The sequence below is a fragment of the Solanum verrucosum genome, unplaced genomic scaffold (assembly GCF_900185275.1).
Source record: "Solanum verrucosum unplaced genomic scaffold, falcon-dt-bn FXZP01000194.1, whole genome shotgun sequence".
In the NCBI taxonomy this organism is placed as follows: domain Eukaryota; kingdom Viridiplantae; phylum Streptophyta; class Magnoliopsida; order Solanales; family Solanaceae; genus Solanum; species Solanum verrucosum.
This window is the reverse complement of record NW_026020416.1, coordinates 2,974,787-2,992,480: the sequence shown is the minus strand read 5'-3', so window position 1 is coordinate 2,992,480 and position 17,694 is coordinate 2,974,787. Positions and strand designations below refer to the sequence as shown.

At 36.7% G+C, this 17,694-nt stretch overlaps 1 protein-coding gene across 1 annotated transcript in view; it reads left to right on the top strand.

The window, feature by feature from the left end:
• The first annotated feature begins 3,391 nt into the window (after window positions 1-3,391).
• LOC125840911 (uncharacterized) overlaps window positions 3,392-17,694 on the top strand; it is a 31,922-nt gene continuing 17,619 nt past the window's right edge. The window contains exons 1-3 of the mRNA XM_049519891.1: window positions 3,392-3,458; window positions 3,948-4,046; window positions 7,720-7,845. Of these exons, the coding sequence (XP_049375848.1) occupies window positions 3,453-3,458; window positions 3,948-4,046; window positions 7,720-7,845 (231 nt within the window). The 5' untranslated portion in view covers window positions 3,392-3,452. The remainder of the gene's footprint in view (window positions 3,459-3,947; window positions 4,047-7,719; window positions 7,846-17,694) is intronic.

Below are 17,694 nucleotides of genomic sequence, written 5' to 3'. Positions count from 1 at the left end.
CTTTTGAATTGGCACACCTATTAAGAAAATAATTATTGATATAGTGAGTTTACCATTTTACCCCTATTAATTATGAAGTTGATGAATTAAAAATTTAAGATTTTCAAAAAGTTGTACCTTTTTCTAAGTAATTAATTGTGGGTATAATAGGTAAAAAAAAATTTGTCCTTTCTTGATTTGTCAAAATTGACAAGTAATTAGGGACAACTATAAAAGGAAAAATGGACAAGTAATTAGAGACAGAGGGAGTAACTGCTCTGTACTCAATCTTTCTGAAAACTCTTTTAACTTTTCTCAAAAAAGTATACTTTTTTTCTTCATGTAAAAATGGAACATTTGGGAAATACTTAGTTCACTTATACTCTTTCTCAAACTCCTCTTTACTTCCTCAAAAACTCAGTTTAAACTATTATGTTTTTGTTTAAAGGATTCTCAATAAGAATTCAACGTTTACTCAAGAATCTAAATGCAAGAAATAGCAACTCAACAATCAAGAAATAGAATTCAATAATCAGTAACTCAAGAACTCAGAACTCAATATCAACTCATCTCAAGAATACTCAAATCTAAGGATACAACCCCAGATTACTCTTTTACTTATTTGAAAGTAAATGTAGGGCATGAGGACGAACTAGTCTAACACTATGATAGCCTTACATACCTGGAAGAACAAAGTTCTTGGCGAAATTGATGAAACTCGAAGAATGCTGGAACCATAGTTTTTCTCTCTTGGAGCCTTTCTATAATGACTTGGAGCCCCACTACCAGCGCTCCCCACCACCCCACCCTCCCCCCAAAAAAATTTAAGTTTATTTTTAAAAAATATTTTCAATTTCAATTCAAAAATTATTTTCTAATCTCTGGTAAAAATAAAAGATATTTTTCTCAAAAATATTTTTTAGTTTTCATTAATGAATCAAACACTAAAAAAAATTTCTACTCACCAACCAAACATGAGAAAATAAGTCAAAAATCTACTTGTTTTTCAGGAAAACATTTTCCATCGAAAACATTTTTTGTCATAGCAAACACACCCTTAAAGATGAACATGGGAGGATTAATGTTACTGATCCTATGTGATTTACTTGATTTTTTTTTCTTCCTTTCTGTTTATTATGGATGTTTTTTTTTCATTTAATATGTATGCTACTATGTACAATAGTACTTTACTAATTATTACTTTATTTTACTATATATATATATATATATATATATATATATATATATAAGAGGGTAGGAGCACACAGTTGACCATCAACATGACAGGCTGTGTGCTTCCTCTCATAATTAGCAGCTTGGCTTACCGGTTACAATATTGCATTTCATGAACATGGTCACAGGATTGAACCTAGGCAACTTCCACTTTTTTATTCCTATTTTAATTATTCGGCAAATTTATTCATTTGTAGCTTTTTGATGGGTCCAGTTCAACCTTCTCCTTTTTTTTGTGTGTTCTCATTAATTAAAACGCATATTTCATCATTTATTTAACTTAGCGTTAATTAAAAATAAATATTTTGTATACGTAAATATATTTTTTTTGGTAGAAAGGACATATATTAAGTATAGTTAAAATAGTACATGATCACTATTAGAACTAGTGATTACAGATAAGTTCCCGTAACGAGCTAACTTACTACATGATGACCTAAGTATTTGCTTACTAACTAGAACTCCTTCTTGATATGCTTTGAGAAACTCGATTGCAGCTTCAGGAGGAGTATGTAGTACATATGATTGAGGGGTCGTTGTTAGCTGAGAACCTATCTTACACAAAAGGTCTGCTACCTTGTTCCCCTGCCGGAAGTTATGACGGACCACTGGATTCTCCAACCTCCTCAACATTAACCTGCAAGACATGATACTAGAAGAATATAGTGAGTACGTAAATATATTTCGTATTCATATTTTAGTTATTTCATCTTCTATCTTACATTAAAAAAAATTAATTTTTAATGTCATCAACAATATTTTGTTTTATATAGTTAAAAATATATTATTATTATTATTATTATTATTATTATTACCCTTATTTACATAAGTAAACTTTTACTATAAAAAAACCATACCAAATAAATACTACTTAATAAGTAATATGTTTAATTATTTTATTTCTCTATCTTTTTATCATTAAATCACTTTTTATTTCTAATGTTAATGTTAAATCATTAATATTATTAGTAGAAAAAAAACATATGTCATAAATTGAGACAGAGAGAATAATATAATCTTTTAAAATTATGTGAATTTTATAGGTCACAATAAGTAACAACTTATTTTTGTATAAATATAAATTAAAAAATTGAATGGCTCTCCAAATTTCATCGTACCACATAAATTACGACAAAATAAGTAATATATATTGGGCCGTGCTGGCACGGGTTCACACATCTAGTTTGAACAGATATATTAAGAAAATAATATTTTAATAAAATAATTAAATTGATTATCTCTTGTTTTTTAAAATTAGTTTTAAACTAGAATGTTGTTTCAACAAAATTTAATAAAATAATTAAATGAGCATCTTATAATTTTTTAAAAAATTAATTTAATATAATATTTGTGTTTCAACAAAATTTAATAAACTTTTTTATTTAAATTGGTTGAGTGATTTTCTAAGTGAAACATCAATAGTTGATTGATTTTGCAGGTAAAATATTCATTTTTGAGTGATTTTGAGGTAATTAAATAAAGTTGAGTGATTTTCTGTGAGAAAAATCCTTAGTTGAATGACTTTTTCTAAGAAAAAATTATAGTTGAGTGATTTGATGTTTTATTAAAGAAAATTGAGTAACTTTAGGCGAAAACAACGGATATGAGATATTAACTTTATATATAATAAACAATAAATAATACTCTCTCTGTCCCATTTTATATGAGGTACTTTGACTCGGCACGAAGTTTAAGGAAGGAAGGAAGACTTTTAAAACTTGTGGTCCAAAATGAATAATAGAAATTTGTGTGGCTGTAAATCATTTCATTAAGGGTAAAATAGACATTTTATAGCTAAATTGTTACTTAAAATAGAAATGTGTCATTCTTTTTGGGACTGACTAAAAAGGAAAGTAAGTCATATAAATTGGGACAGAGGGAGTAATAATAATAATAATAATAATAATAATAATAATATATTTATATTATTATTATTATTATTATTATTATTATTATTATTATTATTATTATTATTATTATTATTTATTGATTAAATTAAAACGTCGCAGCTAGTACAGGACTACTGATAAATTAGTGTTCTTCAACTCTTGTTCCTCTGCAGCTCTGCTTCTTCTTCTCTCCTCCATTTTCTTCCCAAACATGTTTTGAATATCTTTGTTTTTCCCCCCCAACAAAATACAGCTCAGTAATCACGAGTCTCGATTTCTCTCTTTCAAAATAGAAATCGTATACCTGCAACAGCCACATCAACGAGAAGATTTACCAAGAAAAAAGCTTCAATGAAGGTATTTTGTTTCAATCTATTCAAATCTTTACTTATAGGGTTTTCCGGAGACAGAAAGTGAGAGAGAACTTCATAACATACTTTTGACTATTGAAGTTTAACTAATGTGTATATATATTTTTTTTTCAATGTTGAAATAGTTCTATCAGCTTTTGCTTCCTTTAGCACCAAAATTAAATTGGATTCGTGAGATATAAATACCGAAAACTGAAATACATCCCGAATAACCATTTCAAGTAAATTGGATGCTTCAATTGATTTTTGAACAAGTTCTGAACCATGAACGCCCCTTGATTTGACCTAAGGCTGAATGTTTCGATGTAATATATTTTCTGTACTTCTTTTTATCAGGGAATTAAAAAAAACTACAGATTTATATTTTCTGTAACGTAAATGTAGTATATTTTCTTTTGTTGCTACAATAATTAATTTATACATTTATACTGTGTAATTGCTGCTGAAGTACTTCCTTTTTCTTTTTTCCTTTTAGTTACTGAACCAGAACTTGCCTCATGGTGCTAATATTGACGGTGATATCTCGCTGATGCTTGAGCTTCCAGAAAATGACAGGTTCTTCAAGAAAAAGAAGGTTTGAGGTTTTGAAGCAAATTATTGATAATCCTTATTCCTTCTAGCTGTCTGTCGGGACTCAAAATCCCAAAGCCTCAGAACAGGCACCAAACAATTCCCATGTCAAGCGAATCCCATAAAATACAGAACCATCGCATACCAGACGAGTGCAAGTCTAATAATAAGACAATCACATAATCACCCGAAACTAATTATCCAAATGCAATGGGGAAGCTCAAATAAAACAGGAACAGTTACATACTAAATCATGAGTGTCCATCAGTATATAATTAGTACAAGTCTAAAGTGTAAAATAGTAATAAACTGAATAGCATAAAAGAACTTCCGGCCACCGCATAACTAAGCAGTTAGATCACCAGTGGAATCCATACTTGAATAATTAACAATGATCAACCCCGAGGTTGTGCAGAGAAGAGAAGAAGGGGGCCGATTACGGGGAAGTACTTAGTTAGTAATGTTGATCGTCCTAACATGGTAGTGGCATGGGTCATGATATGAAAGTACTCTTTTAAGAAAATCCTACACATATATTTAACAACAATCCCATGCACCTAAACATGGTATTAACATAGCCCATATACAATAGATATATAACCTGAACATGAGTCCAAATGCCCTAAACATATATTCAGTATGAATTGTACATGCAATTCAACATACATATACACAGTGCATGACAAGTAGTACAACCATGTAAATTAACGTACATGAAATTGATAATGTTATTCTTGCATCAACTGATGCTATAAACGAGTCCAAGTTTGAGAATATAATCCCATTGAGGTCACAATCTTAGCTTACCTCAGTCGAAGCTAAGTTTAACCTTCCAAAACAACTTTACCGCATTCGGAATGCACCAAATGACTTCAATAACTTCAAAAAATAATTAATGATGTCAAACAATGCCATTGGATTCAATTCTATAATTTACAACAACTGCAGCATACCCAGTGCGATCCCACAAATGGAGTCTGGGAAGGGTGGGGTGTACACAGACCTTACTTCTACCTTGTATGAGATAGAAAGGCTATCTTATAGACCCTCGACTCAACAAAACTGTTTTCAAAAATAGGTTTGATAAGTTCCAGAGTAAAAGCTATGGTGAAAAAGTATCGTAGAAAAGATAAGTACTGTCTACAAAAATAGTAAAGATAACCCAAGTTAAAGAAATAACAATGGTAGTACAATTGATTATACGATAATAAGAAAAATAATAATAATGATACTGATTAGTATAAAAGGGAGCCAACAAGGTGCTCTAAGCTAGAACCATACTCTCTCTCTCACAAGAAAGAGAGAAGTGACTCGACTATATACTAACCCTCTACCCTAATTCTTGACCTTCATGCTTTCCTATCTAGGGTCATGTTTGAAATGTCTTATCACCTCTTCCTAATTCTTCCTCAGTTAACCTCTACCTCTACCTCTCTTTAGACTATCACTGCCAACCTCTGACACCTCCTCACTGGGGCATCTTTGCTCCTCCTCTTTATATGTCCAATCCATCTCAACTTCACTTCCCCATCTTGTCCACCATTGGGGCCACTCTCATCTTACCCCATATATTCTTTGTCGTAATCTAATCTCTCCTAGTGTGCACATTCATCTAAGCATCCTTATCTCTGCTACATTCATCTCCTGAACATGTGAATTCTTGAGTGGCCAATACTCTGCTCCATACAACATAGTTGGTAACCACTCTATAGAACTTACCTTTAAGTCTGTTCTTACCACAGATGAACATCGGATGCAAGCCTCTATTTCATCTACCCTGTTCCAATATGATGTGTGACTTCATCGCCAATCTTCCCATTTCCTTGGATTATTGACCCGATATACTTGAAGCTTCCTCTCTTGGGGATGATGTGTATCAGTTCTCACTTTCACATCCGCCATATTTGATGTATCACTAAACTTCCACTCCATGTACTCTGTTTAACTCTTGCTCAACCTAAAACCTTTAGGCTTTATGGCTCGCCTTCAAACCTCTGCTTTATCATTAACTTCACCGCATGTCTTTTTAATTAATACTATGTCATTTGCAAATAACATACACTATGGTAGCTCTGCTTTAATATGTCGTGTCAATTCATTCATCACCATGACAAACAAAAACGAGCTAAGAGTACATCCTTGATGCAACCCCATCTTGACTCAGAAGTGTTCCAAGTCTCCTCCCACTGTTCTCACTCAGGTTTTGGCTCCATCATACATATCCCTAGTCACTCTAATATATGTCACAGGTACACCTCTAGACTCTAAGCATCTCCATAAAACCTCCTTAGGGACTTTGTCGTATGGCTTTTCTAAATCTATGAACACCATATGTAAGCCTCTTTTCCTATCCCTATACTACTCAACAATCTCCTTAGAAGATGAATGACTTGCGTAGTTGATCGCCCTAACATGAATACAAATTGATTCTCGGAAATGAGCATATCCCTCCTCATCCTCATCTTTACTACCCTCTCTCAAACTTTCATAGTGTGGCTTAATAGTTTAATCCTATAATCTAAGAGTTGATAAAAGTAAAAGTTAACCACCCCGGGTCAACATGGTCTAACCTCCAATTAAAATTTAAATTCAGATTACGCATAACCGAACGAGGTAGCAAGAGACAGAAGACCTGGTGGAATTTGATTCCACATTGCATTTGGTGGACAGTGTGGAAGGAGAGGAATAGTAGGAATTTTGAAGATATATCCAATTCCATTCACAAGGTTAAATGGAATTGCATTGTATCTCTATATTTTTGGTGTAAAGAGATAGGATTAGAGGATTCAGATCAACTTTTAGAACTCTTAGGATCCTTGTAAGTATTATGCTTTTTGTTCTTTTCTGAATTTTTTAAAGGTCCCCAGCACATCCTTAATGCTGAAGAATACAATGTTTACCAATTCTCAAAAAAATAAATAACCGAACGAGTTCAAAGCTATGCATGGATTTCCATTTGAGACTTCTTGACCATCAAATCTAGGATTTAACTTTTTGTAGTGTTTAGGCTCAAATTCCTTAATTTCTGCCATTAAATTCCATGTTTTATGGTTAACCTTAGCACACTATCATGATATAAACTTAAAGTACTGATTAGAATACTTACCCCAAGTCAAAGGGGGGAATCCTAATCTCCGATTCCCGAAACTTAGAATGTAAAATATGGTGAAATAATAGCTGCTGTCCATGAAACTGATCTTTATATACCCTAGGAGCTTAGTCGCACGATCACCCTGCTCGCTATCGCGGAAATAACCCAGGCCCAGGCTCACTGCAATCGTGACAAGTTATCCACGATAGCGAAGTCTTGCTTGACATTGTTCACGATCTCCCACCATGTGAATGGCGAAAACTAGACTGTTCAACACCTCATGGTCGTGAGACAAGCTTTGTGATCGCCGTTCACCCATGATGCTGTCTCAAGTTCCAAATTGTGCCAAAAATCACCCGATCCCCTTGGATCCCAAACCATACCCTACCAACAAGTCCCAAATAGTAATATCTATTTATGCAAAAGCTCAAAACATAAATTGGGATGCCAATACGCAAAATGAGAGGTTGGGTTGTTGCACTACGTCCTTTCATTTTGTTACGTAGTCCATAAAAAAACTTGAAACTCTGTTCTTAATGTTTTTCTCATGGGCTCTGATGATGGTGTTATCTGATCTTGTCTGCAGAAACTGCTGGAAGACATGGGTTCTCGTGCAAAACATGCATCCATCCATAGCTCTGCAAGTCCTGGTGAACTGGAGTCTTCTTTACTTTTGATGCTTCAGAGAGCTAGAATCATAAACTTAGATGAGGTATTCCTTTCTCAAAATCTAATATCTAGAAGTAGTTGAGTAACTTTTAAATGCTAATAACACTTCTGTTTTTTTTTTTCTGACTTGGAAAATGTGTTGAAAGTTTCCTTCAGACAAAATGACTTCAGTAATTTTTCCGGCGAAATTAAGCTTAGACTTCACCTTACTTTTGTTCTGATCTATTCAATTGTTCATCACAATTCTTACGAGGGTGTAGATGGGAAAAAAGTCTTCTTTGTTGCTGCAAACGAGTCATTTGAAATCAAGGAAAATGGGGGAGACTGAGACAGTTGGTATATTTGGGTGGAAAGGAAGAATTTTGTCAGTACTCTCCCCATCAATGCTAGAATGCCACTATGGGTTCGTCAGATTCTACATTTGGCGTCGGAGGGTACTGATAAACTGTGCAGATGGAGGAAATTCATGGATGATTTTTTTATTGCTAATGAACTTTTGGACACCAGACAGAAACAAAAGAAGCGTTTAGTCATCTGTAACTAGACTTAGAGAAGGCTTATGATCATGTTAAATGGGAGTTTCTACTTTACCTTTTGAAGGTTTTGGGATTTGGTAACAAGTGGATAAAATGGATCAAAATGTGTAATATGTATTTCTACTTGAGGTTTTGTGATTATCAATGGAACCCCGGAGGGCTTCTTCCCAGCTTATAGAGGACTAAGGCAAGGGGATCCTCTTAAACCCCTTCCTTTTTATCCTTGTTATGGAATGTCTTAGCATCATTCTGAAGGTGGATTCAGGTCTTCATTTCTTGATATGAGGTGCCATACAGACACTTTTATTGCACATCATATATGCTGATGATACCTTAGTTCTATATGAGGCAGAAGGAGCACAATTAAGGTTCCTAAGGCTGGTTTTTGATCTGGTCTTCAAACTAATCTTGCTAAGATGCCCACTTGATTCCAGTTAATAAAGCACATAATTTACAGGAGCTGTCAACAACACTTGGGTGTAATACTGGAAGTTTGCCAACTGTATACCTGGGACTGCCTTTAGGTGCCAAACTCAAAGCTTCAGTTATATCGCAGAATATTTTGGTGAAGTGTGAAAAAAGACTAGCTAATTGGAAAAAAGACAGTACTTATCCTTGGGGGTTTGGGGGCAGGTGGTGCTTATTAATAGTGTTTTAGAGACTCACATCCTATGTATGCTGTCTCTATTTTCTTCATCAAAATAGGTGGAAAAGAGACTAGATACTATAAGAAGTGAATTTCTCCTGGAGGGGAAACAAGGAGAAAAAAGAATTACACCAAGTGAATTGAAGAACTGTCATTCAATCAAAATGAAGGAGCTTTATGGAAAGTGGTGGTTACCAAAAAGTATAGAAGGGAGCACAACTACAATAACAACAACATACTCATTGTAATGCCACAAGTGGGGTCTGGGGAGGATGGTGTGTACGTAACCTTACCTCTACCTTGTTAAGGTAGAAATGTTGTTTCTGATAGCCCCTTGACCTCAAGTAATGCATATCAAAAATCAAATATGTAAAACAAATACCAGTAGTAAAGAAGCCATACTAACAATAATTTAGAAGAAAACGCAAGCAACAACAAATAATATGATAACTGAAGCACTGGAAACGTCATATAGTTCTAAAATCGAAGAATAAGCTAGTAGGAGAGTAATAACAACAATATTGATAAGGGAGCTAAATAACGGTCGGCTACCTTCTAAGCTTCTACTTTAATCCCCCGACCTCCATATCCTCCTATCTAGGGTCATGTCCTCTGTTAGCTAGCTGAAGGTGTTCCATGTCCTATCTAATCACTTCTACCTAGTAATTCTTCGGCCATTATGTACCTCTCTTTTTACCCACCATAGCCAACCTCTCACACACCTCCTCACTGAGGCACCTGTGCATCTTCTCTTCACATTTCCCAAATCACCTTAGCCTCGCTTCCCTCATCTTGTCTACCACTAAGCCTACTCCACCTTTTCCCTGATGTCTTTGTTCCTGGTCCTATCTTTTCTAGTATGCCCACACATCTATTTCAACATCCTCATTTCCGCTACTTCTATCTTCTAGACGTGTGAGTTCTGGACCCGCCAGGTGCCAACACTCCGCCCTATATAACATAGCTGGTCTGACCACCACTTTATAAAACTTACAACCGAAGGCTTGGTGGCTCATTTTTAACACACAATACACTAGATGTGAGCCTCCATTTCATCACCTCGCTCTAATATGATGTCTAACATTCTTATCAATCTTTCCATTTCCTTGGATTATTGACCCCAAATATTTGGAACTTTCTCTCTTGGAGATGATTTATGTATCAATCCCCACATTCACATCCGCCACGTGATTTATGTCATTAAACTTGTATTCTACGTATTTTGTCTTAGTCTTGATCAACCTGAGTCCTTAAGACTCCAAGGTCAAGTCTCCAAACCAACAATCTATTATTATCTCTATCGCGTGTCTCGTCAATTAAACTATGTCCTTTGCAAATAACATACAACAAGTCACCTTTCCTTGGGTATGCCGCGTTAGTTCATCCATCACCAAAGCAAATAGAAACAAACTAATGGCTGATCCTTGGTGCAACCCCATCACGACTTGGAAGTGCTCCGTGTCTCATCCAACATCCTTACTTGGGTCTTGGCTCCATCGTACATGTCCTTAATCCCCCTAATGTAAGACACAAGTACACCTCTAGCCTCCGAACATCTCCATAGAACCCCTAGAGACTTTGTTGTATGTGTTTTCTAGGTCAATGAATACCATATGTAAGTTCATCTTTCTCTCCCTATACTACATCAATGTCCTTACTGGATGAGATGTATGGCTTTGTAGTGGAACATTTCGACATGAATCCAAATTGGTTCTCGGTAGTAGACACACCCCTCCTCATCCTCTCCCAAACTTTCATATTGTGGCTTAGCAACTTAATACCCCTATAATTGTTGCAATTGTGAATATCCTTGTTCTTGTACAATGAGATCATATTCCACTTCCATTCTTCAGGCATTTTAGACATCCTAGAAATGATGTTAAACAACCCAGTTTGCTACTCCATACCCGCTTTACCTGCACTCTTCCAAATGTGAGAAATATAGAAGAAAAATATTATTGAATCGTATCTACATTATTACATTGAGACTGTATTTATAGACACTACATTAGACTCCTTTTCCAACTAGAATTCCTATATATTTTCTTATTCATATTCTAACACTGCCCTCAAGTTGGTTCATGCAAATCATATGTACCTAGCTTGTTACAGATGTAATTAATACGAGGACCAGTGAGAGACTTGGTGAAGATATTTGCAAGCTGATCATTTGACTTCACAAATTTCGTAATAATATCTCCTGAGAGTATCTTTTCTGACAAAGTGGCAGTCAATCTCAATGCGCTTAGTCCTTTCTTGAAATACTGGACTTGATGTGATATGAAGGGCCGCTTGATTATCACACACAAGTTCCATCTGATTGAATTAGCCAAATTTTAGCTCTCTCATCAACTGTTTGATCCAAACTAGCTCAGAAGTTGTTGCAGCCATTGCTCGATATTCTGATTCTGCACTAGATCGAGCAACCACACTCTATTTCTTTCTCTTCCACAACACCAAATACCACTCGCATGCAAAACAAACATCTCATCAACCATAGCGTGCCTCCATCCAGAATGAGAAAGTGTTTCATCTATAGTCTAAGGAATGGAAATAGAGGACAAAGACGACGTGGGTTAGCATTTCAAGTGGATCGTATACCTTTTTGAAGTGCAAGCGGTTGGCTTGGATGAGACAAGTTCGTAGTAGGAGCAGGGCCCGACGCATGACATGAATCATCTGGGACTAGTGTTGGATGCGGACGACGATGATAAGTTAGAAGTAGTGGCACTGCAATTGGAGATGTAGAAGTAACCGTAGATTTCTCAAAAGTCGGTACAGGGCTACATGCAAAACCCGAGGTTGAGGTATGGGTAAGATCACAGATACACCAAGATGATCAGAAGATGTATAGTAAGGTTCAAATTCAAAGAATGTGACATCGGCGGACATAAGGTATCGATGAAGATCATGTGAATAACAACGATACCCTTTTTGAATTCGAGAGTAACCAAGAAAAACACATTTGAGGGCATGGGGGGCTAATTTATTTTTTCTTGGGGCTAAGTTATGAACGAAACATGTGCTCCCAAAGACACGAGGAGGGATAGAGTAGAGATGTGACTGAGGAACCAATATGGAATGTGGAACCTGATTTTGAATAGAGGATTAGGGCATTCTATTTATTAAATAACAAGACGTAAGGACTGCATCTCCCCAAAAACGCAACAGAACATGGGATTAAAGGAGAAGAGTACGAGTGGTCTCAATGAGATGCCTATATTTCCTTTTTGCTACACTATTCTATTGAGGAGTGCATGGACAAGTAGTCTAGTGAATAATGCCTTGGTGAGTCATAAACTCCTGAAATTGGGAGAATAAGTATTCTAAGGCATTATCACTACGAAAAGTACAAATAGAAACACCAAACTGATTTTGTATTTCAGCAAAGAAACTTTTGAATATAGAAAATAACTCAAAACGATCTTTTCATTAAGAAGACCTAAGTACATCTTGAATAATCATCAATGAAACTAACAAAATAACGAAATCCTAAGGTTGAACTGGCTACTAGGGCCCCAAATATCAAAATGAACTAATGAAAAAATTGACTCAAAACGACCCTCAGCACTATGTGAAAATGTAGCATGAGTGTGTTTCCCAAGTTGACACGACTCACAATCTAATGTGGATAAACTAGACAAACTAGGCACCATCTTTTGTAGCTTGGATAAACTCGGATGTCCTAAATGTTTGTGGATTAGGTCTGGAGGATCTGTAATGGAGCGTGCTGTAAAGGAATTTGAAGAGGTAAGATAGTAAAGGCCTTGTGATTTATGTCCTCTGCAAATCATCTTTCACGTACTGCAGTCCTACATGAGAAAAAAATCATCAAAAAATGTTATGCCACATTGTAAGGCATGTGTCAAACGACTAACAGATGCCAGATTAAAAGGAGAACCAAGGGCATAAAGAATAGAGTCTAGAGTGACAGAAGATATGGGTTTGGCTTTTTCAACTCCTTCTGGTTTTGTTTGGATCCGATTAGCTAAAGTAATAGGAGGAAGAGATTGTGAATAAACAATATCAGGCAAAAGTGATTTTTACCAGAAATATGATCAGAAGCGCCTGATTCCATTATCCATGATCCAATAGTACTAGACTGTGAAACACAAGCAAAAGATTTACCCGCAACAGAAACATTAGGTTGAGCAATTGAAGCTACTTGCGTAGGTGTTTGCTTACTTGATTGATACTGAAGGAACTCATCATATTTTGTCTGAGCAATATGAATAATATTATTGGAGGGTCGATCTGGCTCAACAACTTGTGGAGATTTCTACTTGCACGATTTCGAAGGAAATCATTATATTCATTTAGAGCAATGGGATCATAGCTGGGTGGTGAACCATGCAACGTGTAACATATGTCACGAGCGTGTCCAAGTTTATGACAATAACTACACTTGGATCGAGGTTTTCCAAAAAGTCATCCTCGCCTATTGTCCATAGAATGATATGTTCGTTTTCCTATGGTTTGAGATGCGAGAATAGAGGAGTCAATAGTGGGTGATGAAACTTCTGTGTGACTCGGAGGCGCGGCAAGACGAAGTAGACGAGAGAATAATTCATCAATTGAAGGAATCGTAGGACTGGCTAGAATCTGGTCACACACAAAATTATGGTCAGTAGGATGTCCAGCAAGTCTAAGAACTAGAAACAATGTTTGCCTTTGCTCTTGTTGCTTTTCCACGTTTGTAGTGATAGGCATCAACGTTTCAAATTCCTCCATGACGACTTGTACTTGTCCCAAGTAAGTAGACATATCGGGTTCTTGCTTCTTTAAGTTGGTCATCCGAGATATCACATAATAGAATCAAGATATGTCGTTAGTGTATAAAGCACGTGCCTTTTCCCAAACTAAATAACATGTCTGGAATGGGAGAAACAAGGGCATCAACTTTGAATCAATAGAGCGCCATAGGAGACTACATAATTGGGCATCCACTTTCTCCCATTGTGCTTTGGCTTTTGCACCTTTGTCATTAGACTTTGTCTTTTCATCTACCACGCAAGCATTGTTTGTTAAGTGATCTTGAACACCTTGACCCTTGCACCACAACTCAACTGAAGAAGCCCAAGCGAAATAGTTTGAACTTCCCATTAATCGTTCTGAAGTGATTATAGGGCTTGAACTTCCAATCCCCATATTTTTGGAGCCAAAAACATCACACCCGAAAGGCTTTTTTTTTCTTTTCTAAATTTGACTTGAAAATAGTAAGAGACTTGCTGGAAACTGCCAGAATCTGCCTACAGTGGTCTGAAAATTCTGATTTCGCTAGGAACTTGCCTGAAAATCGTCGGAATTTTCATCAGAACCCTAATTCCGGTGATCGAATCTATAGAGAAAACAGGATGGATTTTGATCGGAAATACTGGACAACCCCATCAGAAGAAAACAACTCGAAAAAAATGACCAGAGCAGCCTTCATGCGCCGGCGCATGACCCAAATCTCGCTAGAAAAATTCCACCTTCGAACGGTGCATGAGGGGGTTGTTTTCTGGTGGATGTGGCTGGGGTTTGGTCGCCTGAGCTTCCCGAGCCTCGTGATGGTGTTGGCTTTTACAGAACACCTTCAGAACGAAAGATGACACAAATCAGCCCTAACCGTCCGAAATTTGACACGGTGACTTAAGTTTCTCACCAATGCTCTGATACCATGTGAGAAATATAGAAGAAAAATATTATTGAATTGTATCTACATTATTACATCGAGACCCTATTTATAGACACTACATTAGACCCCTTTTCCAACTAGGATTCCTATTCTGACACCAAAAATTTCACTGGACCTGTCTGGCTCTGTCGCCCTTCCCCTTCTCATCCTACTAATAACCTCCTCAAACGTTATACCCCTACAATACTCTTTTTTTTTTATAAAGATAACTTTATATTCAGGTCAAAACTCATCAGCAGAGCATGATGAGGTGGGATTTACAGCCCCTAGGGGGTAGTTTCAAAAGCCGAAACTGGGTAAAAACTTTACAATTGAGCTATAAAATCTACTAAGCTATCTACCTCCCCCACCAAATCCTGTTTACACCAAAAATACAGCAAGCTCAAGCTATTCATCTTGATTTTTTGAGTGTTGTTAAGTTTCCCATCATGTGATCTTTCATTCCTTTCCTTCCACAATGTCCACCAAATGCAGGCTGGGATGCACTTCCACCAGTCTTCTTTGGATCTTCTTCTTCTGCCCACTCCTTCCCACTGTCTCAGCAAATCTAAAGTAGTCTTGGGCATTACCCAGTTAACTCCAAGTATACATAAGAACATGTCCTACAGATTTACAGCTGTTCTGCAGTGTAAGAAAAGGTGACTGTTAACTTCTGCCACTTCCCCACACATGTAACACCTTGAGCAAATCTGTATACCTCTTCTTTGTAACACTTCATGGGTTAGACATGCTTTCCTGATTGCCAACCAAGTGAAACCTGAAACCTTGTGAGGGATCTTGATTTTCCAAATTAGTTTCCAAGGCCATTCCATTTCCATAGTCTGATTAGAATTTAAACTCTAGTAACTAGACTTCATAGTGAAAATCCCTTTCTTTTGCATCTTCCAAATTGGAGTGTCAGGACCTTCAGTGACACCTGGAAATGCATTTAGTGTCTGTAGCAATTATGCTACTCTGTCAATCTTCCAGTCATTTAATGCCCTCCTAAAGATCAAATCCCAACCTTGAGGGCTCCACACCTGTGCCACAGTGTCCATCTGTTGTAGACTCAATATATAAAGATCTGGGAACATGATCTTCAAATTCTCTTCTCCTAACCAGAGTTCATTCTAGAAACTGGTTTTCACCCCATTCCCAATCCTAAAGGATAGATTGGGGATAAAAGATGGCCACAGTCTTCTGATTGTCTTCCAAACATAGCATCCAAAAGTACCATTTGCTTTTTCAGTGATCCAATTGTTTTGGAAACCATATTTATGTGATATGAATCTCCTCCACAAAGCCAGATCTTCACTACAGAACCTCCATAGCCATTTCTTCAACAAGCTGACATTCTGCGTACTCAACTTTTTTATACTCAAACCACCCTGAATTTTGTTTAGTGTCACTACATCCCATTTAACAAGATTATACCCAAGCTTCTCTTTATCTCCCTGCCACAGGAAGATTCTTCTTGATTTGTTGATTTTCTTCTCTATACTTCTTGGTATTGGGAATAAGCTCATCATATAAGTAGGGAGTGCATCCATCACTGATTTGATAAGAGTTATTCCTCCCAAGGATAGATACTGGCTTTTCCATCTTGATAGCTTCCTCTCACATCTTTCTAGTACTGCATTCCAGACTTCCACCTCTTTGTTCTTTGCACCAAGCAAGCACCTGCATATTTGCCACCTGGTTAACTGGGTATAAACAACTTTTATGCCAATTGACATGCAGTCCTGATATTCCTTCAAAGATGGTTAAGATGGCCCTCAAGTGTCTTATTTGGTTAACTTCAGCTCCACAGAAAACCAATGAATCATCTGCATATAACAGGTGTGAGATCTCCATAACCTCTCCCCTATTTGCATTTGCACAAAAACCTTGCAGCCACCCATTCTCACTTGCTTTCCTGATCATGGAGTTGAGGCCCTCCATAGCTAAGATAAATAGGAATGGTGACATAGGGTCACCTTGTCTCAAACCTCTTTGTGACTGAAAAAACCCTTCGGGATTGCCATTAATGATAAGGGAGAACTTCACAGTAGATATACAAGTCTCAATCCAGTTGATCCATTTATTTCCAAAGCCCATATCTCTCAAATATTCAAGAGGAAGGACCAATTTACATGGTCATAAGCCTTCTTAATGTCCAGTTTGCATAAGACTCCAAGTAGATTTTGCCTCCTTACATTCCATGTCAATAGTTTGACTTTCATTTAAAAGTTAAACTTAAATTCCTCCCCCTGCTCCTGCTGCCTTCCACTTCTTCATTAAGGCTGGATTTTAAATTTTTCAGTTCATTTTTCCCAACTCTGCTCTTTGGAGTAGACACTGCCTTACCAGACCCCTTATTATCCAACATTGATTTCCTCTCATCGATCTTCATTAACAGGGCTATGGTTTCTTTTTTGAAGCCTTCGAAAGCTACCCCATAGGTATTGCTCAGCTCTAGGATATGAGAATTGACCCAATTTGATGCTTCTGTCTCGATAATTTCTTGAGAACTTGGGAATTGAATATTGACTGGGTCTAATTTCTTGAGAACTTGGGAATTGAATATTGACTGAGTCTAATTTCTTGAGAACTTGGGAATTGAATATTGACTGGGTCAGCCTCATGAATCTGCTGTATCTGCAAGTTTTGTTCTGCCTCTTGCATGATATTAGTTCTTATTTTGGATTCTTTTCCTTTCTTGGAGCATTCTCGATTACGAGTCGTTTCCTGGTTGGAAACGTTTTTCGCATCCCCTTCTTTTTGCCCCATCATGTCTTCCTCCACCTCGGCTTCTTTTTCCCAGTTTTTGAAAGCTTGCAGGAACTTAATTGCCAGGTCTTTAATTTCTCTAAGATCTTTCTCCCCCTTCGTGCCTCTCTCATGTGAGAAATCATTTAGAATTTTGGGATTTTTAGTATTATCAGTTGGATCTGGCTGTTTGTGATGTTGATTGTGTTTTGGGCCTTGATTTAATAAGGGCGAGAACCGGCCCAAATTTGCCATCAAATTTGAATTAGAAGTGGGCCCAGGCCCTTTGTCCTTTACTGTCACCCC